Raw genomic sequence first — 26076 nt, 5'->3', positions numbered from 1 at the left:
TACTGACCACACACCAACTTGTTTAGCTTCACCCTTCAAACCAGCCTTCCCCAAGCTACAGGGGATGATGAGAGTTGTAGTCCAAAACATCTGGAGGGCACCAGCTTGGGGAAGGATGTTTCTGATCCTGCTCTTGCATTTATTCTTCCGTTCATGAAGCTCGTCGGGGAACAGCTGATTCTGGGGTTACACTCCTTCCCCCTATTCTTGAACCCAACAAACTGCTCTCAGCCCCTTTCTGCAGGCTAATACTTTTGACCTGAGTTGCCAAACTTTGCTATCTCTCTCCATTGCACCTGGGCACAAGCAGAAAATACCCGTTCTAGGTATAATCTTTTAAAAATTAATCTGATAGAGCAATGCCAGATACCTGAGAGCAATGCCAGATACCTGCCCCCCCCAATAAATACAAATTGGGCCCCCTATGGGAAGAGTTGGTTCCAGCATTGAGATCTCCTCCAAAGCCCATTGGCCAATGGCAACGTCAGTCAGAAACAGGATGTAGAAATGTGTGATGAGAAAGGGGAACTATGCATGGCTTGTGCGGGTCAGTGCACAAGGACACCACTAGGGGGTGCCACTGCTTAGGGCAGAGTGGATCCTTCCAGATGTTCCCTGCCACAGTCTGATTTGGTCAAATCTGGGGCTTAGATCAAAACAGATTCTTAAGAGCAAGGGACATTTTTTGTCCACTCAATGGGAGGAGGTTTGGAGGAGATTCCAGGGATTAAGGGGTTGCTGAACCCTGATATCCTAGGAGGGAGGAGGCTTGGGAAGATCACCATTCTGCGACCAGGTAGAATACATTACGCAACTTAGACATTTTCTTGCCTTTGCATAATTTATTCTGGTTTCACAATTCAAGCTTTCAGTTAGGTTTGGGAACACCTTTTTGTGGGGTGGGGGGAGAGGCACAGAAGGAAGTCATTCCCAGCCTTTTCCTCCTCAATCACGAGGGCTAGAGTCACATGTTTAAAATGAAAGCCGACATTCTCGTGGCAGAGAGAAGATTTTGCCCTGGCTCAGCACACTGTCCGAAGGGCTACTGATGTCCTCTGAAGGGTACAGAAGTTCACTCTGGCTGCCAAAAGTTCTTCCTCCACAACAGCTGGGAAGCACCCCCCACTCCTCCAAAGTTCCCTAGAGATGACCCAGTTCACCCTGGCTCAGAGAGTTCCATAGATGATGCGAGGACAGGCCTCGGGCAGGATGCAGTGCGCCTCGTGTTCCACCAGCCCTGCGGGGCACTGGCACCCTGGCACGCATGGCTTAAAGCAGTGGGATTCCAGGACGCCCAGCGGCATGGCGTGGTTGAAGCAAGTCTTGGGGCAGGGGGGCCCACACTCATCAAAGACGTAGCCTCGGTCCTGGGGGCAGCCCACGGCTGTAGGGAGACAAGGGAGTCATCAAGGGAGGAGGGGTGGATCCGGCCCATGGGGACTGAGGCCTCTGCTGGGAGGCACTGCTTCAGACCGCCATCGGCGGCTCACCTGATTGTCTGTGCTCTTTCATACAAAAATAAAAATCCCTCCACTTAGATAGGAGCACTGACATAGCCTTTGCCAACCTGGTGCCCTCCATGTTTTGGACCACAACACCTATCAGCTGATGGAGTTGTAGTCCAAAACGTCTGGAGGGCACCAGATTGGCAAAGTCAGCACCGTGTCAGGGAAAAGCATTCCAGCCCAGCATTCACCTTGAAACCCTAGTCTTCTACATGCAGAGCCCTTTTCTTCTGTACAAAGAAGCCCTTTTCTCTGAGAAATTCAGCTTCTTCTGGAGAGTTGTAGGCAGGCTCTTTTCAGAAAGGATTTTGCTCAAACTCTTTTAGTTTAGTGCTGTGCATCTATTTTTTCTGTATAGCTGATGATACTAAAGACAGGTGGCTGGGTGGGGTTCCCAAACCTTTTGGGCCCAGGAAACACATTTGGGAATCTCAGAAACTCTTGTGGGCACCCCAAAGTTACCCATTTCACTGAAGACAAAACTGGTGATCAGGGCTGGCGCCAGGCATAACTAGGCCCTTGGACCCCAGCCTGCCCCGGGCCCGCAGCACCATAGCCCAACACCTCCCCTGATACAGGCGATGCAGGGCTAATAAGCCCACCCGCACGCCTCACCTACCTCTCATGCCGTGTGAGTGATGCACACACGTAGCGCGCATGCCTCCCATCAACCAAGATGGCTGTGGGGGTGTCAGCCCCTTAAGGAAGCCCCTGCCACCATGTTGGGTGATGGCAGGCATGTTCACACTGATGGGAGAGGTAGGTGGGGCATATGGTGGTATTACTGAAGTCTGTGCTGTCTGTATTGGGGGGGTGCATGGGAGCTCCCTCTCTGCGATCTGTAGCAAGGTCAGATTGTAGGACCCAATGCTGCCGCAGATCGTGGAACAGGAGTGCCACCTTCCCACCCTAAGGAGGGGCCCTTGGCCAGGGCCCAACCTGCCCACCCTCTGGAGCCAGCCCTGCTGGTGATGCTCCTCACCCATCTCCCAAGACAGGCAAAACACCTCCGTCAAAACAAATGAAACACAGACGCCCCCCCAAAAGCAGGCAATCCCTGTTCAGTTAAACAACAAAAGCCCCAAAAATGCATTTAAAAATTGGGAGGGGCAGGTGGCCTTGATAGGGCTTGAGGGGGTGCCCGAGAGTGCTGTGGTGTCACAGGCCTCGTGTTCGCAACCCCATCATCATCATTTGTTACCTGCCCTAAGGTCCTAGGGCAGGTTGCAACTATTTAAAACACAACATTAAAAACCGTTTAAAACAAATTAGAATCATAAAAGTAGGCTGGGTCCAGAAGCTGCAGCTTGTACAAAATGCGGCGGCCAGACTGATAACAGGGACTAGGCGTTCCGATCATATAACACCGATTCTGGCCCGCCTGCACTGGCTGCCTGGCTGCCTATATGTTTCCGGGCCAGGTTCAAAGTGCTGGTTTTAACCTATAAAGCCTTACACGGCACGGGTCCACAATACCTGGTGGAACGCCTCCCCCGATATGAACCTACCCGTACACTACGCTCTACATCGAAGACCCTCCTCCAGGTACCTACCTATAGGGAAGCTTGGAGGGTGGCAACAAGAAAAAGGGCCTTCTCAGTGGTGGCCACTGAACTATGGAACAATCTCCCTGATGAGGTACGCCTGGCGCCAACATTGCTATCTTTTCGGTGCCAGGTTAAAACTTTCCTCTTCTCCCAGGCATTTTAACATTTAACATTTTTAACATTTACTATGTGTTGATAATTGTCTTGATTTTGATAATTTTAAAGTTTAATGTAAGTTTAAAGAAAGTTTTACATTGTTTATATGTAGCTTTGTATTTGATGTTTGATTGTTGTGCACCGCCCAGAGAGCTTCGGCTATGGGGCGGTATAGAAATTTAATAAATAAATAAATAAATAAATAAATAAATAAATAAATTATACATTTCAGATGCAGCATGTACGACTATCTGCCTGTTGGACAGAAGTCGTGGGTATGCTCTCAGTGCAATGAGCTCCTGGCTCTCCGGGAACGACTTCATTTCCTTGAGGCCAAGGTGGCGGACCTGGAAAAGCTGAGAGAGGCAGAGAGGTGTGTGGAGGAGGCCTTCAGGGACGTTATAGCTGTGTCCCACTCCAACGACGATTGCTCTCCTGCTATCATGGACAACGATAGTCTCGGGGAAGGAGAGCATCCAGCTGAGGAAGAGGGAAACGATCCCTTAGAAGGGACCCATTCCTTGGGGGATGAGCAGCTATCCTCTCGTGCCGAGGATATATCTCCAGGGGCTGGAGGGATCCTTGTAGTGGGTGATTCGATCATTAGGAACATAGACAGTGGGGTGTGTGATGGGCGTGTAGACCGCAAGGTGTTTTGCCTGCCTGGTGCGAAGGTTGCGGATATCGCCCGTCGTTTAGATAGTTTGGTAGACAGTGCTGGGAAGGAGTCAGTGGTCGTGGTGCACGTTGGCACCAACGACAAGGGGAAATGCAGCCGTGAGGTCCTGGAAGCAAAATTTAGGTTGCTAGGTAGGATGCTGAAAGCCAGGACCTCCAAGGTGGCTTTCTCTGAAATGCTACCGGTTCCACGCGCAGGACCAGCCAGACAGGCCCAGCTTCGCAGTGGATGAGACGATGGTGTCGGGTGGAAGGGTTTGGATTTGTTAGGCACTGGGGAACATTTTGGGACAAGCCGGGCCTGTACAAAAGGGACGGGCTCCACTTGAACCAGAATGGAACCAGACTGCTGGCACTTAAAATTAAAAAGGTGGCAGAGCAGCTTTTAAACTGACTGAGGGGGGAAACCCGACAGGAGCTGAGAAAGGTCCGGTTCGGAATAAACCTCCCCCCCTGGGATAAAAACCAAAGAAATGATGAAATTTTAAAAGGGGTAGGCCTAGAAGTAGGCATTGTGAGAGCAGGGGCACAGGATATAAATTCAGAAGAGCAAAATTACCACAGGCCTAACCACAAGTGCCAAAGACACTTGAAGAGAGACACTGCTTACAAGTGCCTGTACGCTAATGCTAGGAGCCTGCGAACCAAGATGGGAGAACTGGAGTGCTTGGTCTTAGAGGAGAGCATTGATATAGTGAGCATAACGGAGACCTGGTGGAATGGAAAAACCAGTGGGATATGGTTATCCCTGGATATAAACTATATCGGAAGGACAGGGAAGGACGTATTGGTGGCGGAGTCGCTCTATACGTGAAAGAAGGCATTGAATCCAGCAAGCTCGAAACCCCAAAAGAGGCAGACTCCTCCACAGAATCGTTGTGGGTGGTGATACCGTGCCCCAGGAGGGACTTAATACTGGGAACGATCTATCGTCCCCCTGATCAAAATGCTCAGGGAGACCTGGAGATGAGATATGAAATTGAGGAAGCATCCAAACTAGGAAATGGGGTAGTAATGGGTGACTTCAACTACCCGGACATAGACTGGCTGCATATGTGTTCCAGTCATGACAAAGAAGCAAAGTTTCTAGATATTCTAAATGACTATTCCCTAGACCAGTTGGTCATGGAACCGACCAGAGGGACGGCAACCCTGGGCTTAATCCTCAGTGGGGACCGGGACCTGGTGCAAGATGTAAGTGTTGTTGAACCGATTGGGAGCAGTGACCACAGTGCTATTAAATTAAACATACATGTAACTGGCCAATTGCCAAGAAAATCCAACACGGTCACATTTGACTTCAAAAGAGGAAACTTCACAAAAATGAGGGGATTGGTAAAAAGAAAGCTGAAAAACAAAGTCCAGAGGGTCACATCACTCGAAAATGCTTGGAAGTTGTTTAAAAACACTATATTAGAAGCTCAACTGGAGTGCATACCGCAGATCAGAAAAGGTACCGCCAGGGCCAAGAAGATGCCAGCATGGTTAACGAGCAAAGTCAAGGAAGCTCTTAGAGGCAAAAAGTCTTCCTTCAAAAAATGGAAGTCTTGTCCAAATGAAGAAAATAAAAAAGAACACAAACTCTGGCAAAAGAAATGCAAGAAGACAATAAGGGATGCTAAAAAAGAATTTGAGGAGCACATTGCTAAGAACATAAAAACCAACAACAAAAAATTCTATAAATACATTCAAAGCAGGAGACCATCTACGGAGACAATTGGACCCTTGGATGATAAAGGAGTCAAAGGTGTACTAAAGAACGATAAGGAGATTGCAGAGAAGCTAAATGAATTCTTTGCATCTGTCTTCACAGTGGAAGATATAGGGCAGATCCCTGAACCTGAACTAACATTTGCAGGAAGGGATTCTGAGGAACTGAGACAAATAGTGGTAATGAGAGAGGAAGTTCTATGCTTAATGGACAATATAAAAACTGACAAATCACCGGGCCCGGATGGCATCCACCCGAGAGTTCTCAAAGAACTCAAAGGTGAAATTGCTGATCTGCTAACTAAAATATGTAACTTGTCCCTTGGGTCCTCCTCCGTGCCTGAGGACTGGAAAGTGGCAAATGTAATGCCAATCTTCAAAAAGGGATCCAGGGGGGATCCCGGAAATTACAGGCCAGTTAGCTTAACTTCTGTCCCTGGAAAACTGGTAGAAAGTATGATTAAAGCTAGATTAACTAAGCACATAGAAGAACAAGCCTTGCTGAAGCAGAGCCAGCATGGCTTCTGCAAGGGAAAGTCCTGTCTCAGTAACCTATTAGAATTCTTTGAGAGTGTCAACAAGCATATAGATAGAGGTGATCCAGTGGACATAGTGTACTTAGACTTTGAAAAAGCGTTTGACAAGGTACCTCACCAAAGGCTTCTGAGGAAGCTTAGCAGTCATGGAATAAGAGGAGAGGTCCTCTTGTGGATAAGGAATTGGTTAAGAAGCAGAAAGCAGAGAGTAGGAATAAACGGACAGTTCTCCCAATAGAGGGCTGTAGAAAGTGGAGTCCCTCAAGGATCGGTATTGGGACCTGTACTTTTCAACTTGTTCATTAATGACCTAGAATTAGGAGTGAGCAGTGAAGTGGCCAAGTTTGCTGACGACACTAAATTGTTCAGGGTTGTTAAAACAAAAAGGGATTGTGAAGAGCTCCAAAAAGACCTCTCCAAACTGAGTGAATGGGCAGAAAAATGGCAAATGCAATTCAATATAAACAAGTGTAAAATTATGCATATTGGAGCAAAAAGTCTTAATTTCACATATACGCTCATGGGGTCTGAACCGGCGGTGACCGACCAGGAGAGAGACCTCGGGGCTGTAGTGGACAGCACGATGAAAATGTCGACCCAGTGTGCGGCAGCTGTGAAAAAGGCAAATTCCATGCTAGCAATAATTAGGAAAGGTATTGAAAATAAAACAGCCGATATCATAATGCCGTTGTATAAATCTATGGTGCGGCCGCATTTGGAATACTGTGTACAGTTCTGGTCGCCTCATCTCAAAAAGGATATTCTAGAGTTGGAAAAGGTTCAGAAGAGGGCAACCAGAATGATCAAGGGGATGGAGCGACTCCCTTACAAGGAAAGGTTGCAGCATTTGGGGCTTTTTAGTTTAGAGAAAAGGCGGGTCAGAGGAGACATGATAGAAGTGTATAAAATTATGCATGGCATTGAGAAAGTGGATAGAGAAAAGTTCTTCTCCCTCTCTCATAATACTAGAACTCGTGGACATTCAAAGAAGCTGAATGTTGGAAGATTCAGGACAGACAAAAGGAAGTACTTCTTTACTCAGCGCATAGTTAAACTATGGAATTTGCTCCCACAAGACGCAGTAATGGCCACCAGCTTGGATGGCTTTAAAAGAAGATTAGACAAATTCATGGAGGACAGGGCTATCAATGGCTACTAGCCGTGATGGCTGTGCTGTGCCACCCTAGTCAGAGGCAGCATGCTTCTGAAAACCAGTTGCCGGAAGCCTCAGGAGGGGAGAGTGTTCTTGCACTCGGGTCCTGCTTGCGGGCTTCCCCCAGGCACCTGGTTGGCCACTGTGAGAACAGGATGCTGGACTAGATGGGCCACTGGCCTGATCCAGCAGGCTCTTCTGATGTTCTGAAGGCCTAAATGAACAGGTGCATCTTCAGTATTCGCTGAAAACTGTACAGTGAAGGTGCCAGACACACCTCTGTGGGGAGGGAGTTCCACAACTTAGGGGCTGCCACAGAGAAGGCCCCTCCTGGGCTGCCAAGCTCTGTGTTTCTCAGGGTGGTGGAACGACCAAGAAGGCCAATATCTGTTATATTTTCGGTGCCTACTGAAGACCTTCCTCTTTCAACAAGCCTTTTAAGTTGAGACCTTATCCCAGTCTGCGTCTGTGTTGGAATTGCTTTTTAAGATTTTTTTTAACCTTTAAAAAAACAACAGTATGTTTTTAACTTTTTTCTTTTTTCAGATTCTTCAAAGCTTTAAAAAATTTTTTCTTTTAAAGAAGTTTTGTTTTAATGTTTTGCAAAGTCTGTTTTTATGATGTTTTAAAGTGTTTTTTTAGTGCTTTTGTTTGCTCCCCTGGGCTCCTGCTGGAAGGGATATAAATCAAATAATCAATCAATCAATAAGGCCCCAATGCCCATCTTAACATTTGAGAAGGTCTGTAGGGAAGGAGACACTCTCTCAGATATCTGGGGCCTGTGCATATAATTAATTACCTGCCCTTCACTCAGAGGTCCCAGGGCAGGTTACAACCATTTTAAAACACATCATAAAAAGAGTTAAGAACAACTGAAGCAACATCACAGAAGATAGGGTGGGTCCTACAGATACACATCTCAGGTGCGGAAGGCCAGGATAAAGAGGTGCATCTTCAGCACTCGCCGAAAGTTGTACAACGAAGTTGCCACACGCACCTCTGTGGGGAGGGAGTTCCACAGCTTAGGGGCTGCCATGGGGAATGCCTTCTCCTGGGACGCCACCCCCCGAACGCCTGAGGGTGGTGGGACTACCAAAAGGGCCCCCTCTGCTGTTCTCACCACCCGGGAGGCTCTGTGGGGAAGGGGGCGGTCTTTCAGATATTTGGGGCCTAAGTCGTTTAGGGCTTTCAACACTAACGTGAGCACCTTGAACTGGGCCTGGAAACGAACCGGCAACCAATGTGGCTGTTGTTCAATGGGGGTTATATGAGTTGTAAAGGGATCCCCCGCCAGGAATCTGGCTGCTGCGTTTTGGAGCAGTTGAAGTTTCTGAGTCATCTTCAAGGGCAGCCCCACATAAAGCACATTGCAATAATCCAGTCTAGAAGTTACAGCTGGTACAAAATGTGGCAGTGAGACTGCTCACTGGGGCAGGGTATTGCCAACATATCATCCCACTGCTGAAAGAATTGCATTGGCTGCCTATTTGCTACCAGGCCAAGTTCAAGGTTCTAGTTCTGGTGTACAAAGCCCTATACAGCTCGGGACCAGGATACCTGAAAGACCGTCTTTCCCCTTATACGCCCAGCTGATCACTGCGCTCTGCAGGTGAGGGCCTCCTGCAGGTACCAACTGGTCAGGAGCTCCATTCTTCACAACATAGAAAGCGGACCTTTAGTGTGGTGGCACCGACCCTGTGGAATTCCCTCCCTTTGAATATCAGACAGGCACCCATCTCTGCTATCTTTTTGGTGCCTATTGAAGACCTTCCTCTTTCAACAAAGCTTTTAAGTTGAGACCTTATCCCAGTCTGCGTCAGTGTTGGAATTGCTTCTTAATATGTTTTTAAAATGTTTCTTTCTTTTTTTAAAAAATATGGTTTTAAAGCTTTTTTAAAAACAATGTTTTTAAAGATGTTTTGTTTTAATATCTGTTAAAGTCTGTTTTTATGATGCTTTAAAGTGTTTTTAGTGCTTTGGTTGCTGCCCTGGGCTCCTGCTGGGAGGAAGGGTGGGATATAAATCTAATAATCAATCAATAAATAAGAAATAAGTTACCAGAGCATGGAGTACCGTGGTCAAGTCTTCTCTGTCCAAAAGGGGCTGAAACTGGTGAACCAGGCAGAGCTAGAAAAAGGCACCCCCTAGCCACTGCGGCCACCTGAACCTCCGGTGACAGTGCTGGATCAAGGAGTATCCACAGGCTGTGGACCTGCTCTTGCAAGGAGCTCTAAAGGCTAAAGTGAGCCCCTTGCTTTTGGCCTGGAGACAAAATTGTCAGCCAGTATCGTCGTAGCTGAGAGCAGCCACGCAGGGAGCGGGAAACGATTTTGCAGGGAAGGATTGGCATCGCTTCTCACTCCATCTTCCTCCAAACAAAATCCAAGGGTACCTCCAGTCACGGTCAGCATTTTGCAGGAGGGATTCAAGCACTGACTAGGAAATTTAGGTTTGGGCGATCCAAGGGACAACAAACCCACTTTTAAAAAGCATCAGATGGAGAAAAACACTGAAAACTGTGGGATGAACAAATGACTAATGCTCATTGTTGTACAACTTTTTTTAAAAAAAATATGCCAGCAGGCACTTTAACTGAATTCTGATTTTACAGTTTTAACTCATTTTTTTCATTGCATCGAGTTTCATGAACACTGCTTAGAGACTATGGTTATCTACCACTTAATTACCAATTATTAAGTGTTGAAATAAATAAATTAACCTGGGGGGCCCAAGCAGCCTTCTCTCCCCTCGGTCTCTCCCTCCCCCCTCACCTCAGCCCCATTGCAACTCCCCATCTCCCCACTGAATCCCCCCCTTGCCCTCAGCTGGTTCAAACTCCTTCCTTGGGCCTGGGAACTGAAAGGAGACCCTAAAATTGGTGTGGGGAGGATGGTGTACCTGTGAGCCCCCTCTCCCTCCCTCCCCCCAACCCACCGTCACCAGGACTGCCCACATCCTCACCGCAGAGCGTAGGTGAGCGCCACTGGAGCACCAGCCCGGCCCGGTGGCACTGGGCTGCGTAGGCCTCTAAGGCCTCACAGAGGCAGTCGTCGCTCCCAGCAGCCCCACAGGCACAGAGGTCGTAGACGCAGGAGGCAAAGAAGGGCTCTGGGGGGACGGCGGCGTGGCAGCGGTCAAAGGGGGGCGACTTGAGCACTTTGCAGCGAGCGTTGGCCTCTTTGCGGGAACGATAGCCCGACTCCTTGCAGGGGTCCACGTCCGTCCCATCGGCACAGCGGCCTTGTCCTGTGGCGTTGGCATCGACCACCTGGAACAAAGTATCGCAAGTCCTGCTCACACACAGACCCGTGGGAACCGCCTAGCGGACTGGGGAAGCACAGCCATTGCCACTCAGTGTGGACGGTGCTGAGCTGGGCAAAGCAACGCTCTGACTCTGTCCAAGGGCGCTCCCTGGGTCCCTATTTGGGAAGGGCCGCAGCTCAGTGGCAGAGCGTCTGCGGTCCGTGCAGATGGCCCCAGGCTCAACCTGCCGTTACCTTCCAGCTGTTGCCAAAAGCGGCCTCTGATAAAGTCAGGTGCCCCAACCGAAGCCGCAGGTCGTCCTGGGGGTAGTTGTTGAAGTTGCCGCACAGCCCACAAGTGTGGCCTTTGTAGGTGCCGGGCACGCTGACCTCCAAGTGGGAGCGGCCGTTCCAGAGCACCTGGTGTGGGGGGGAGGACAGGGGAGAGAGAAGGACTGAAGGGTGCGAGAAGATCCCGGCTGGGGGATCAGGGAAGCCTGCAAGCAGGACCTGAGGGCCACAGCCCGCTCCCCCCATCCCCTTGCAGTTCTCAGCCACTGTTGTACAGAGGCATACTGGACAGAGGACAGAGAGGAGTCCCCAACGCCCAGCTGCTTTGCTCTCCCCCAAGAGGCCCTCCTCCAGATGTGATCTGATCAAGGCAAGGCAGGTGGCACCGGCAGTGACATCTGGCTGGGAGACGCACAGAGGGGCACAATCCGTTCCACTGGGACAGGAGCACCCCTTCTTCTTCTTCTTGAGTGGCTAGCACGGGAGACCTTCTGAATGGATCGTGCTCCATATGGATTCGCACGTAGGGTGCCATCCAAATGATGTATCAGAGCCACAAAAAATCATCTCGAGGTAGCTTGGCACTTTCCACTTTGCCACAAAGCAGAAGGACACGGGGCCTGGCCGGCTTTCCCTTCTGGGTGCTGCGAAAGCTCTGTGGACAGCCCTGCTCTTCCGCAACACAACCCGTTCATTGCAGCGGGGCTCCCACGGCAGGACTCTCCCATGGATCGTGCCTGCTGTTGGCTCCCATGGTTTCCCTTGGGAGATGTCGCCTCCCCAAAAGCCCAGAGAAGTGGCATCTTCTCCTCTTCCCTGAGATGCCCCCTGCCACCCTGCCCCGCACCTTGACGCCGATGTTGGTGTTCAGCAGGAGGGTGCTGGCCTTGAGCTCGATGTAGAGGTGTGGCTCTTTCAGGAAGGGGAGGGTCACAGTCTGGGAGTCCACCTGGTAGAGAGGAGGGAGATTTGCTCAGGCCACAGACGTCACTGATGGGTGAGGGCGCTTGGAGTGGTGCAGGGCAGCATAATGGAAAGGGGCTTCCCAGGGGCAGCAGCGAAGACCTTCTGTGCGCTGGGACTGCATCCCAAGCTCCAGTGAATGGGGAGGAGGTTTCCCAGGGGGAGGCACAGGCAATCACAGCCCTCTTGCTCTGGCGCGCTCTTTCCCTCTCCTTACCATGACGACCCGCTCCTGGAGCAGCTGCACGGTGCTGTCGCCAATCAACACGGTCACTTCCTTGGTCCAGGAGACACCCGTCCGCCCCCGGTCCTCGTTGGTCACGTGAATGCTACGGGGGAGGGGCAGGGGGAGAGTACACAAGGCCATCAGAAGAGGCCCCAACTAGTCCAGTGTCCTGTTCTCATCAGTAGCCGACCAGATGCCTGCCGTGGAGAGCTCACAAGCAGGGCCTGAGCGTAACTCTCCCCCTTTGTGATTCAGAGGCACAGTGGTATTATTCGGAGGCACTCCCTCTGACTGCAGATGGAGAACATAACCTTGTGGCTAGCAGCCACTGATAACAGTTCCATTGGCTGCCTATATTTCCGAGCTCAATGCAAGGTGCTGGTTTTAACCTATAAAGCCTTGCACGGCTTGGGACCACAATATCTGATGGAACGCCTCTCCTGACACTAACCCACCCATACACTACGTTCAAGATCAAAGGCCCTCCTCCGGGTGCCTATTCCGAAGGAAGCTCGGAGGACGGCAACAAGGGAGAGGGCCTTCTCAGTGGTGGCCCCCAAATTATGGAATGATTTTCCTGACGAGGTGTGCCAGGCGCCAGTACTGCTATCTTTTTGGTGCCAGGTGAAGACTTTCCTCTTCTCCCAGGCATTTTAGCATGTGTTTTTAAATTTTTTTTAAAATGTGTTTTTAAATTTGTATACTTGTTTTTAATGTTTTAATTGTTGTAAACTGCCCAGAGAGCTTTGGCTATGGGGCGGTATACAAATGTAACAAAGAAAGGAAGAATGAAAGAAAGAAAGAAAGAAACCCAAGGAATCCTGGCCCTCAGTCTCATCATTCTGACCCACTAAACTCCAACACCCCCAAATTTTCTGTTTAACATACCACCCCGCACCCCCACAAATTCAGGCCCTCTCCGATTCCTCCTTGGGTAGACAGGAGCGGTCTCACCTGAAGTCTCCCCTGTCACAGTCCTGGGCTAGGATGTAGGTGCAGCTGCCCTGGAAGTGGACCATCTTGCCGTCAAAAGTGCGGTAGTGTGGGTCGCCAAAGGCCACGCAGGTGGCAGGACGCGGGACACAGTGTGGGCAGCACATGCCAGGGATCAAGGCGGGGGTCTCATCCTGCCAGGCACCGGAAGGGGGAAGGGGAGCCTCAGGGCGGCATCAACACACACACACACACAACCTGCTACAAACCTATCCTCCCCTATCACCACCCAGGAGCATCTGAACCTGGCTTGCAGTGTGCCAGATGATGCGTCTATCCAGCGAGGTCATGTACCTTCCAACTGCACTGGATCTTTCCCAGTCCCGCTACATGACAAGAAGGAGGCCCTTCTCAGCCTGGAGCCTCAGGGGTAAGGATGTGCTAGAATATCACCCACGGCGGAATATCTTCCGCGGCTGCTTTCGAAAACAGATGTTTTAATTTAAAAAATTCGCTTCTAAAATATTAATATTAAGAACAACTTTACTGACATTCCCTTTAAGATTATCTGTATTAATTATATCGGTAAAAGCAGTGGCTAGTGGACATAAAACAAACCCAAATCGATACCAGCCTGTTAGGTTGGTGCAATGCTGTCAAACCAGCACTGGCCAATGGAGCCCATCCCTCCTTGGGGAAGCTGCTGCCAGTTAGGACAGACAGGCAGCAGTTACCTCTGGAACTGAGCAGACCCTCTACCCCTGACAGCGTGGAAGCTGGGAGGGGTAGGACCTTCTCCTTATTGTGCATTTTGGGAATGCACATCTTATTTTTAACGGATTGTATCAGTCTGCATTTTATCTTGTTAAGTCGGTGGAGACTCCTGCGTATAAAGTGGTGATCCTCAGATAGAGGGTACTAAAGGCAATACGCCCACCCACAAGGCCTTTCAGTGGCTAGACAGAGCTGAGCCCTCCCTTCCCAGCCCCCCTCCCCTTCAACTCACAGCAGCGCAGGCAGTGGGGGGACAGCGCTCATTCCGGCAGTGCACCTCTCCAGACACGCAGGTGCAGGTCGTGCATTCGTCCACCTGCCAGTGCTCATTGGACTGGAACGTCTGGTCTTGGTGGGAGCAGGTCTTGCCCGGGTCTGGGGAAACAGACGGGACGGGTGCTTGGCTCGTTGCTGCTCGAGAACGCTCCTTTTTCTTAAAGCACAGACGGGCTCTTTCACCACAGTACTTACCTTCTCCACAGTGCTTTCATGCATTCACAGCACATCACATTTCTTATTTATTTAAAATATTTCCATCCTGCCCTTCTACCCTACAATAGGGTACTCAGGGTGGCTATAATAAAATTGCGCACATATATAATAAAATTCACAATGAAAACACAAACATTACAATAAATTAAAATGCATAAAATACAATTAAAATACATAAAACGCATTATGCGTACACATACACACACATACAAACACGCATATATGTACATATACATATGAGGGAGTGAGAATAAAAGAACTTAAAAGATAACAATACAAGATAAAAAACTTAAAACAGTGTCAGGCTTGACCCGTCAGTCCCAACCAAAGACTCTGGAACAAAATAGTTTCTACAAGTTTCCAGAAGACCATCAGGGAGGGAGCAAAGAGGGTTTCTTCGGGCAGGGAATTCCAAAGTCTGGGAGCCACAACTGAAAAGGCTCTCTCGCGCGTGCCTGTCAGTCTAACTTCTTTCATTCCAGGCATGCAGAGGAGACCAGGGGCAGATGACCAGGGGCAGCACTTCTCCAGTCTTACAGCCAGTGGCAGCCGGCGGCTCCACGTCAGTGGGGCAGTGGAACCTGCTCTGGGTTTTAGTCCAAACTTTCGAGGTGCTGGCCAAGGTGCTAAAAGCCCTCTGCAAGTGATCTAGCAATCTGTACCTCCCCCCCCCCCAAAAAAACCCACTGCTGGGTCCCCACAAGAAAGAGAGAAAAGGGGGTGAAAGAAAAAGAGACAAGGAAGTGGCCACCCCCCCTTTTGTTTCTGGTCCTGCCCAGCAATGGCCCACATGCAGCCCTTGACAGAAAATGCTGTCCACCTCTGCCTTGCAGGAGTTGCCGTTTTATAGGCAGTCGACCTGTGTACCAATTGCTGGCCATGAAGCACCCAATGCCTTTAAGCAATACATCCCTAACATTTAAGTAAAAACCAGCCTTTGCCAAGCTGGTACCCTCTGGCTGTTTTGGCCTACAACTCCCATCAGCCCCAGCAGAGAAATCAGGAGAAGCAACAGGACAGACAAAAGGAAGTACTTCTTTACTCAGCGCATAGTTAAACTATGGAATTTGCTCCCACAAGATGCAGTAATGGCCACCAGCTTGGACGGCTTTAAAAGAAGATTAGACAAATTCATGGAGGACAGGGCTATCAATGGCTACTAGCCATGATGGCTGTGCTGTGCCACCCTAGTCAGAGGCAGCATGCTTCTGAAAACCAGTTGCTGGAAGCCTCAGGAGGGGAGAGTGTTCTTGCACTCGGGTCCTGCTTGCGGGCTTCCCCCAGGCACCTGGTTGGCCACTGTGAGAACAGGATGCTGGACTAGATGGGCCACTGGCCTGATCCAGCAGGCTCTTCTTATGTTCTTACGTTCTTAACATAAGCAAAGAGAGATAAGAGAGGAACAATTGCATTAAGAGAGATCAAGCGTGATGGCACGAGTGTGTCAGAACAAAACGTATTTGTCACTCATCAGAAAAATATTATAGGTTGGAGAAAACCTACATCTATGGGGCCACAGCAGAGAAGTCTCTGCCTCTTGCCGTATGGATTTCATTACAATGACACACTGACCAGCTCAGCTGCTGGGCTTCCCATCCCTACCTTGGCACTCAGCGCAGCAGTGTCTGGGCAGTTGCACCTTCATCAGCCCATCTTGGCACACCACGGGCATGCATTCCTGGATGTGGCACTCAACGTGGCCCAGCTGAACATTGAACGAAGAGACAAATGTTTGAACTGGGCTACACATCAGAGAAAGGGAGGGCTGAGCTGAACCAGAAGCTACTCCTTCCCTCTCGAAGGGCATCTGAAATTCTGGGCAGCTGCTGCCAGCCAGTGTAGACCAGGGGTAGCCAACACGTCGCCCTCCACATGTTCTTGAACTACAACTCCCACCACCTCTGACCATTGGCTGTGTTTGCTGGGTCAAAGGGAACTGAAGTCCAACAACATCTTAGTGTCGCGGCACCTACCCTGTGGAATCCCCTCCCCTTAAATATTAGGCAGGCGCCATCTCTGTTATCTTTTCGGCGCCTGCTGAACACCTTCCTCTTTCAACAAGCCTTTTAAGTAGAGACCTTATCCCAGTCTGTGTCTGTGTTAGAATTGCTTGTTAATGTTTTTTTAATAATGTTTTTAACCCTTTTTAAAAAGATGTTTTTAAAGCTTTTTAAAAAAAATGTTTTTAATGTGGTTTTGTTTTAATGTATTTAAGGTCTGTTTTTATGACATTTTAAAGTATTTGTAGCATTTTTGTTTGCCGCCCTGGGCTCCTGCTGGAAGGGCAGGATAGAAATCCAAGAATAAATAAATAAATAAACATCTGGAGGGCCCCAGAGCAGACAATCCGGAGCTAAGAGCTCCCCATGTTCCCGCTGGGAGGGGCCGCAGCTCGGGGCGGAGCATCTGCCTTGCATGCAGAAGGTCCCAGGTTCAATCTCCGGCATTTCCAGGTGGAGCTGGGAATGCCTGAAACCCCTGAGGGCCGCTGCCAGTCCGTGTAGACAAGAGTGGGCTGGATGGGGCAAGGGTCTGACTCGGCCTGAAGCAGGCTATCCCTCAACCAGCACACAGTCAAGCAAGGGCGACGTTCCCTCTCCCGCGCTGGCAGCAAGAATCTTCGGTGCAACCTACGGGCACGGATTTCATCATTACACGGAGCGACATGTTTTACGCCAGCGGGCTTTTCTAATCTGAGAGCCGCGAATCACAGCGACGGTCCTCTCCTCTCCCAGCATCTTAGCATGTGTTTTTAAATTGCTTTTTAAAATGTCTTTTTAAATTTGTATATTTGTTTTTAATGTTTTCAATTGTTGTAAACTGCTCAGAGAGCTTCGGCTATGGGGCTGTATATAAATGCAATAAATAATAATAATAATGATAATGATGATGATAATAATAATAATAATAATAATGATAATAATAATGATAATAATTTTGCTGTCTTCCCACCTGCACAGCTGTGGGTCGCCTCAACAATGAAGAGCAGATTTGCAAAGATGACAGCTTTTAAAGTTCTGCAACTATGCGAGGCTACATCAATGGGGAACCTCAGGCCTGAGGGCCAAATGCGGCCCTTCACACCTCTTTATCAGGCCCTCAGGACTCTTCCAGACTACTCCCAGCACCAGCTCTGCTCTGCGCCCTCCTAGAGTGCCTTTTTCTGACAAAAACGTGTCCTTCAACTGTGATAACCCTTCTTTGCCTGGATGTAGAGAGATGTGTAGGGCATGTGTGTGCAGAAACTGTTGCATTTTGCCCAGCTGGAGCTCAGCTGCACAAATATTGCTGTGCCCAGTTTTGCCTCTTGCCCGCTGGCATGTGGCCCCCTGGAAAGTCTCCCAGGAGGGTCTGTGGCCCTCAGGGTCAAAAAGGTTCTCCACCCCTGCAACGGCCACTGGATCTGGTTCTTCATCTTTGCAATGCCATGGCAGAAAAGTGCTGCAACTTACCACCTCTTGGGCTCAGCCTCCCCTTCTGTGAAATGGGGGCAGTAAGAATGTACCAACCATCTTTCATGCTTCAAATATGGGCCAGAACCCTCCTGAACACAGAGCTCCTGCTAAGCAGTGGAGACTGGTGGCTCCAAAGTCAGTAGGGTGGCAGAATCCACTCCAAGTTTTAGTTCGAACTTTCAAGGAGCACCTTGGACAGCTTCTTGCAAGTTTGGACTAAAACCTGGAGCGGATTCACTGCACCACTGACACTGGGCCACCAGTTTCCACTGACACTAACGCCCTTAGCTATGCTATTTGTCGCCTTCTCCCAACTGCCTAACAAGTAGTAAGGCACCACCTGCCCCAGTACGGGTTGGGGTGGTGGGTCCTGACACATATCCCCACCAGGCCTCACGTTGCATGAGCAGGTAACGCAACTGTCAGTGCTGTCCCTCCAGGTCTCCCCATCAGACACGCGCCGCCCTTCTGCTTCAATCACACACTCTGCAAAAGGGAGGGCGGAAAGAGCGGGTGTTACAGAAGGGACACGCTTAAGACCCCCCTGTGTTCAAGCCAGGAGGCCACGCCTGAGGAATGGTGGGGGGGGGGCTTGTAAAAGAAAGAGGGGAGGGGGAAGGGAGGTACCTCACCATCACAGACTGGGCAGCAGGCCCCGTGAGGACTGAAGCGCTCCGCCGGGGGGCAACTCAGCAGTGGACATCCTTGGTGCACACAAACCCAGGTCAGGTCCTGCATGGAAACGGACAACAGTGGGGCTGAAATATCAACGGCAGGCTTCAGAGGGGGTTCTGGCCGCAGGTAGGGCTCAGTCAGGAGGGTAGACAAGAAGCATAGGTCACATCCACACCATACATTTTCAGCAGATTTAAAGTACACAGCATTCCCAAAGAATCCTGGGAAGTGTAGTTTGTTAAAGGTGCTAGGGACTATAGCTCTGTGAGGGGTAAACTACAGTTCCTAGGATTCTTTGGCGGGAGGGATGTGCTTTAAATGCTCCTTAAAGGTATGGTGTCAACTCTCTCCAACAAAAACAAAACTGGCACAGGAAGCTACCCAGATACAACTAAGCCCAGCGTCACCTAGTGACTAAATTATATAATTGCACTATCCATAAAACAGGCACTGCCTCCAAGCCCCCAGTCTCCACCTCTCGAGTGCTGGGTCTGAACTTCAAGAGTCCTGGCAACCCTAACTGCAGATCAATGGGATTTCCACAGTTGCATTTATTCTGAATACTTCAATATGCACCATTAATTTTTAACTGAAAATTTATTATTGCTCATTATTATTATTGTTATTATTAGGCAATTTTATCCTGCTCGTCATCTGAAAAAGTCTCTCAAAACAGCTTACAAGTATCAGACAGTCCTTGCCTTCAGTCTCACAATCTAAGAGACACGACACAAAGGGAAAAGGGACTTGGAGGGAGGAGGAAAAAAGCAAGCTCAGGTACTAATTCTTATAAGAGATCTTGTAGCGAGCAGCAGGAATGGAACAAAACCAGAGCGGAGCCAAAAGTTGCTTGTCTTCCAGCAAAGCAAATTTAGAAGGGAAGGGAAGAGGAAATTAGAATTCAAAATACTTTTGAAGTTGCATAGTGGCAAGCGGGTTGGATCATGGGGGTGACAGGTACAAACTCGGCCTGTAAACCTTGGCGCCACTTTGCCAAGGGAGTTTGCCATGTTTTCAAGCATCTCCATAGCCAGCTCAAGACAATTTGGCTGCCATGGTCAGCTCCGAATACCCTTGGTATCCTTAGCAGGGTCTCAGGAGATGCACCTCTTAGACTGATTGATTGTTCCCCTTCCAAGCAATCATGTGGCTGGTTCGACCTTTGCACCCACGAGGGACGGAAACAAAATGTTGCCCCAGATGCTAATTCTACAATTGGCCCTCAGAACTCTCCCAGGGCCATGCCCCTCACTTGCCCTACTATGTGTGAGTGGGTGTTAAAACTAGCCTACTGCACAAAGGTTAAGGGACACATCCACTACTCTGCCCACTTTCATGTGGCCCCCAGAAGGTTGCTCAGAAGAAAATGCGGCCCTTGGGCTGGAAACGTTGCCTCACCCCTACTGCATGTATCTTCCTATGTGTGATGGACACTTCGGAAAGGGCTTCACTCTCTTTTTTCAGGGCCGACAGGAGGAGGCAGAAATGAGCCATGAGCCACCCCCTGCACAGACAGCCCCTTGCAATTGCTTGGTACAGATTACCTGGCGGCCTCACCTTGCACTGGCAGGTATAGCAGGGCTCGTCAGTGGCATGGACCTCATTGCCCACCAGGCCGGACGTGCAGTTACTGAGAGCTTCTGGAAAAGCAAGAGCGCAATCGGCAGAAATGAACGAGCAAACCTGCAACAGGCATTTAGGAAAGCATTTTGCCCAAATGCTCAGAGCACTTTACATATGTGACCCCTCAGTGATCCTCCTAACAACCCCATAACTTGGCAAGCTGCTGTTATCATCCTCAACCTGTAGGGTGGGGGTCCCCAAACTGTGGCCCACAGACCACCAGCGGCCCCTGGCCTTTGTTCAGGTGGTCTGCAATGTGTCTGCGAACAACAGCAAGAGCATCAGCTGTGAGCAGCCGGCACATTGAATAGCCATCTTGATTTTTAATCATATTTTTCTTGCTTCTTTTCTATCTCATATTGTATTTTGTTCTTTATTACAGGGTTTTGTATAGCATTCTTTGGCATTCAAATGGTAATACAATAAAATACTGTATATGAGATAAAAGCAGGGCTAAAAATAAAAAGCAAGCATCATCTGGCATCTGGCACAGCGCTTTACAACGGCTACAACAGGCAGAAAAATCACCAAGTGGCCCACCAAGACTCTCAGCTATTTCCAAGTGCATTGTGGGAAATGTGTTTTTGGGAAACGCTGGCCTAAAGCAGCCTTCGTCAACTTGGGCCCCTCCAGACGCTTTGGACTGTAACTCCCGCCAGCTCCAGCCAACACAGTTGTTGCAGTCCAACACATCTGGAACGGCCCAGGTTGACGAAGGCTGCTTTTATGCACTCATGTAACAAAACCAAGATGGCAAAACACAGATGGAAAACTCTTTGGCATTCTTCTGTGGATAAAGTTTGTTCACTGCAGCAAAAGGTGAGCAAGTCCTGACAGGGCTCCTCTGAACCCCCCCTCCCCTGGCCTTTGCTCAGGATTGGAGGGGTGGGTGGGACTCACGCGCACAGGTTGGGCAGCAGTGCTGGGGGCCAGGAGGCTGGATCTGTTCCCGGGGGCAGTCCAAGAGGCTCGGGCACTGTTTGCGGTAGCAGTGTAGATGTCGCTCGCCATCGGACATCAGCTGGGAAAGAAAGCAGAAGGTGATTGTCTCAAGGTCTCTTCCGGGATGCCTCCAAAATGCAGGCCTCGAGTCCGCACCTGGAGGTGGGGGGATGCACTCTTAAGCCATTCAGTCGGGTGGCACGGGGCAGCAGGAGGGGCCCTTTGGATGGATCACAGCCTGCAATCCCCAATAAGCTAGAATAAGATGAGTCTGGCTGCAGGATCAAGCCACAGGGAGCCCATCTAAGGCCACATCCACACCAGACATGGCTTTCCCGAAAAAATCCTGGGAAGTGTAGTTTGTGAAGGGTGATGAAAGCTGTCAGAAGACTCCTGTTCCCCTCACAGAGCTACAATTCTCAGTGTTTTCTGGGAAGAGGAAATGACTGTTAAACCACTCTGACAAGCTGTAACTCTATGAGGGGAATAAGGATCTCCTAACAACTCTCAGCACCCTTCACAAACTACCCTTCCCATGATTCCCTGGGGGAAGCTATGACTATTTAAAATGGAATAGAAGTGGAATAAATGTCTGGTGTGAATGTGGCCTAAGTCTAGCATCCTGTTCTCCTTACAGTGGCCAACCAGATGCCCCATCAGGGAACCCACAAGCAGGACCTGCGCGCAACAGCAACTTTTCCCAGCATACTGCCTCCGACAGTGAAGGGAGACAGTAGCCGCCATGGCTAGTAGCCACAGATAGCCTCCTTCTCCTCCTCTATAAATCTGTCCAATGCTCTTTTAAAGCCATCCCAGTTGGGGTCCATCACTGCTTCCTGTGGGAGGGAATTCCATAGTGTAACTCTGTGCTGCGGTGTGAAAAAATCCTTCCTTTTGTCTGTCCTGAGCCTCTCAACATCCAACTTTGTCGGCTGGCTCCGAATTCTAGCATTATTATGATCATTACTGCATGAGGACAGCCAGTGTGGCATAGTGGTTAAGGTGCTGGACTACGCCCTGGGAGACCAGGGTTCGAATCTTCACACAGCCATGAAGCTCACTGGGTGACCGTGGGCCAGTCACTGCCTCTCAGCCTCGTGAACACCCTATTCAGAGGGTTGCCCATAAGTCAGGATCGACTTGAAGGCAGTACACTACCCTCTCACCTTTCTCCACATCACATGTTATGTGCACAGCCTCCAGGAATGACAAGTTAAACACTGGCCTCTAATGGCCAAAGCCAATAATGACAGCATCTGTCCCAAATTTATGCTACTTCCCAAATCACCAAGAGACATCAGTGGATGAACAGATTGATCAGTCAGCACTAATCACAATGACCTTTGTGGGCATGACTTTATCTTTTTTTGGGGGGGTAGGAAATGGCAGGGGTGAGGAGGTATGGAAATGGGGTGAGAGTCTAGCCCTCTAGGGCTGGTTGTGGATATAAATATTCCAGGGTAATAGGGGTCGGATAAGATGACCTTGAGGTATGTCCAGCTCTGCAATTCTTTGGGACTCCTTGCCCATTGACATTTGGTGGCCACCTTTGCTGTACTATTTTTGCCACCTGCTGAAAACTTTGTTTTTTTGCTTAGGCAAACCTACCCAGATAAAGGTGACATGTATTTTAATACATAGTTTTATTTTATGATGTATATATATATATATACATATTTTAAAATGTTTTTAATGCTGTTTTGTTTTAATGTATTTTAAGATCTGTTTTCATGATTTTAAAGTGTTTTGGTGCTTTGTTTGCCACCCTGGGCTCCTGCTGGGAGGAAGGGAGGGGTACAACTTAAATAAATAAATAATAAATAAATTTTTAAATGCTGATTTTACTTCTATTTTGAATTTTTTTCAGGCCAACATCTGACTTTTATAGATACTTTTAATGTATATTTTATATTTGTTGTAAACTGCTTAGAGGTTTTCATGATTAAGCGGAATACAGATTCTGTTAAATAAGTAGATAAACACATTCCTCAAGAAACCGGGTCCTCACCTCACAGGTGCAGATTTCACAGGGGTCCTGTCCTGGCTGGAAACTCTCACCCGGTCCATACACACGGCCCTCGTAACTGCAGTCTGAGAAGACCAGAGAGGCCATGATTAGGGCTTGGGAAGGGGAACCCTGTAACGTGGAGCTCCAGTTAGTTCCAGCAGTACCCCTGCTACGAGGGAGAGGGAAGAAAGCAGAGAAGCTGAGGCAGAATGAGGTAAAGAGATGTTAGGGATTGGGGTGGGAAATTCTACCATCTGTCAGGAATGCTTTGATTTGGATTCCTGCATTGAGCAGGGGGCTGGACTTGATGGCCTTATAGGCCCCTTCCAACTCTACTATTCTATGATTCTACTCTATTCGCATTTAAAGTCGAATGTATCAAAATTGCACTCTCTGAAACGATGAGAACCAAAACACAGTCATCCTTTGAAGTTTGCACTTTTCCGAATTTTCTGTGTTTACAAAAATGCATACATTAGTGAACATCACACACACAAAAAGCATTATTATATCAGGAGCAACTGTATGCAAAAATGTGCACATTAGTTAAACTGCATACAAAAATATGTTTATTAGGAGACACACAAATGCTGGAGAATTTCCATGAGGATTCTTAAAAAATGAACTGCAAATGATTGCAGAAATGCAGAGACCTGAATTTAAGAAAAATGAGATGCGGGGAGAACTGAAATGGACAGACCCTTCTGCTCCTAAGAGGTGCAAGGAAGAAGGAACAGGAGGAGGAAGGAAGGGGGAGAGCTGTGGGTTCCCCTTCCGCCCCGGCCCCCGGCCCTTCCCATCTAAAACAGTCAGTGCAATCAAAGATGCCCGATTTCCAGAAACTCAAGGGCGGTGGGCAGGTTCCTCCTGTTGTGTGAATCAGAAATGCTGTGAGGGGAAAATTCAAAATCTCTAGGCTAGAGACAGACAACAGTTGGAAGCAATCAGAAAGAGGAGTCGCTTCCCATGGCTCACACACGTCTGTCTTTGGCCCCACTGTTGCTTCTGGTCAAAGGGGTTTTGCAGGTTTTCAAAACACAAACCTGCAGAAGCCGTTGACCGAAGGCAACAGTAGGATCAGCTCTTCAAGCCATCTTCAAGTCTCTGAAAAAGCAGTTGCGCCTTGACCATCAGTTACCAAACACAGGTGCATCTTTCTGGGCAAGAATGGATATAAAAAACAAACTTTCCCTGACATTCTCACGTCCACAGAAGGGAAAGTGGCGTTTGTTGGGAGAGAAACACATGCAAGTCTTTACTCAGAGCTCACTGGAGGAAGAAGTGTTCTGGCCAGACTGCACCAAAAAAAACAGATCCCCCTAAATACCCTGATCCTAAACTCTTGTGTCATCGCATCAGGCCTGCAGAATGAGCAGAACTAAGCCTGGGGATCCCCCATATGGGGTCCTCAGTCACCCCCTTGGTGTTTGCCAAGGCCCTGGCCATTGCAAATTGTTTTATTTTTTATTTTTAATGTAAAATTAAGGACTTTGGGAAGCTTTTTCGTTGCTGTCGCTTGGCTGGCGGAATTGAGAGGGGCACTTTTTAGTCTGTGTTTTCTCGCTTTGGGTATGCAGGCTTTGTTGCCTGTTGTTTGGGGAGGGAGGTTCTGGACATCTCCCATTTTTCTTCTATGAAATGAGGATTCAGCGGTGCCCATGACAGTCCCTTAGATTTCCAAACATGCCCTTGAGCACTATGCCAAATGCATCCCGACAGCTATGCCCATCGGGCTTGTCGGGCGCTCAAACTCTTCATCTGGCTGCTGGCCTCTGCCCTCAAACCTGGGGATTAATGAAGCCAACCTACTGGGCTCAGTGGTCTGCAGTCAGTTTGGTGGGTCATAAACTATGCAGTCCTTCAGCAGATGGAACTCAGGAATTCTGGCCCCCGATCCTCTCGCCTCTTTGTATGCCACCTTGGAAGGGCAGTTAAGAGTTATTTTAAATCTGGGATGAGGAACCTCCAGCCCGGGGCCCAAATGTGCCTCTCTGGGCTTGTCTACCTGGCCTTTGGGATTCTCCCCTCTTTCCAGGCCATCCCTCCCTGCCACCGGCCTTGCTTCGCGTCCTTCTTGAAAGTTTTCATCTGTGAACTCTGAGAGCTTGCCTAGATGGAGGATAGCAAGGGGTGTCTGTAGAAAGTGCCTAACTGTACAAAGGTAAAATTCACTCGTTCCTCCGCCCATTTTGTCTCTGGCCCCGCCCACATCTGGTCCCCAAAAGGTTGCCCAGGAGCAGGGATGGGGGCAAAAACTGATTCAGGTTGCATTTAAAGGTGAACCTACTGAATTTGCACTTTCCGAAACAATACACGAACCAAAGTGCAGCCATCTTTAAAAATTCACATTGATCTGAATTTTGCAATGCATTTCTCCAGTCAAGTAATGTGTACACAAATGCATACACTGGAGTAAGGTGTGTACAGTATTGTGTATATTAGTGAGAATAACATACAGAAATGCATTACGTTAGGGAAAATTGCACTCCAAAAATGTGAGTATTAGGGGAAATTATATATAAAAATGTATATACAGTAGGAGAATTGCATGCAAAATCGCTGATGAGAACTTCGTAAGAACTCTTCTGGTAAAAACGTATTGGCAAAATGAAGTCGAAATTTGTAGAAATGAATTTAAGATTGGAAAAATGAGAATCTGAAGCTGACAGATGCGCCCTTCCCTAACCAGAAGGGAATGCAGCCCCTGAGCTAATAGAGGTTCACCACTAGGCCCCACACCCTCCCTTTTCACCCTCTCCCCCAAGTCCTCCTGCACCCCTCCCTGCCACGCCATACCTGCACAGAGCGGACAGCACTCCCCAGGTACTTCAATCTGATTGACACAGGAACTAACGCAGGCGATCTCCGCGCAGGTGGCAACGCCCTCCACACACATGCACGCCATGCAGGGCACGGAGGGGGAGAGCCAGCTGGTGCCATCAGCATGCTCCCGGCCCTCATGTACGCAGCCTGTGGGACAGGAAGGGGACAGACATCAGGCCATCGTCACCCCTTCCCACTTCCCAGCCACCACTTTTGCCTCCTTTTCTACAGACCCTCCTGGGTGTTAAGAGTGGCAGAGGGGGCCCTCTTGATTGTTTCAAGAGGTGAAAAGCAGTGCCCTTGGGGGATGGAGGGCTGGCACTGGAGGTTTCCTGGGGAGGGGC

At 49.1% G+C, this 26076-nt stretch overlaps 1 protein-coding gene across 3 annotated transcripts in view; it reads right to left on the bottom strand.

Annotated features, from left to right (window-relative positions):
- Positions 1-834: 834 nt before the first annotated feature.
- Positions 835-26076, bottom strand: part of KCP (kielin cysteine rich BMP regulator) — a 91336-nt gene continuing 66094 nt past the window's right edge. The window contains exons 37-50 of one of the 3 annotated variants that reach the window (XM_061638002.1): positions 25706-25879; positions 22910-22992; positions 20860-20980; positions 19894-19976; positions 18294-18393; positions 18059-18147; positions 15809-15911; positions 13947-14089; positions 12962-13134; positions 11999-12110; positions 11666-11767; positions 10783-10947; positions 10247-10553; positions 835-1384 (exon numbers count right to left, since the gene is read on the bottom strand). In XM_061638002.1, the coding sequence (XP_061493986.1) occupies positions 1167-1384; positions 10247-10553; positions 10783-10947; positions 11666-11767; positions 11999-12110; positions 12962-13134; positions 13947-14089; positions 15809-15911; positions 18059-18147; positions 18294-18393; positions 19894-19976; positions 20860-20980; positions 22910-22992; positions 25706-25879 (1973 nt within the window). In that variant the 3' untranslated portion in view covers positions 835-1166. Of the gene's footprint in view, positions 1385-10246; positions 10554-10782; positions 10948-11665; positions 11768-11998; positions 12111-12961; positions 13135-13295; positions 13417-13946; positions 14090-15808; positions 15912-18058; positions 18148-18293; positions 18394-19893; positions 19977-20859; positions 20981-22909; positions 22993-25705; positions 25880-26076 lie in introns of those variants that run through there. The other 2 variants (XM_061638003.1, XM_061638004.1) reach the window with 2 other exon arrangements.

The sequence above is a fragment of the Rhineura floridana genome, chromosome 8 (assembly GCF_030035675.1).
Source record: "Rhineura floridana isolate rRhiFlo1 chromosome 8, rRhiFlo1.hap2, whole genome shotgun sequence".
In the NCBI taxonomy this organism is placed as follows: domain Eukaryota; kingdom Metazoa; phylum Chordata; class Lepidosauria; order Squamata; family Rhineuridae; genus Rhineura; species Rhineura floridana.
The sequence above is the reverse complement of the archived record's forward strand: the minus strand, read 5'-3'. Positions and strand labels throughout refer to the sequence as shown.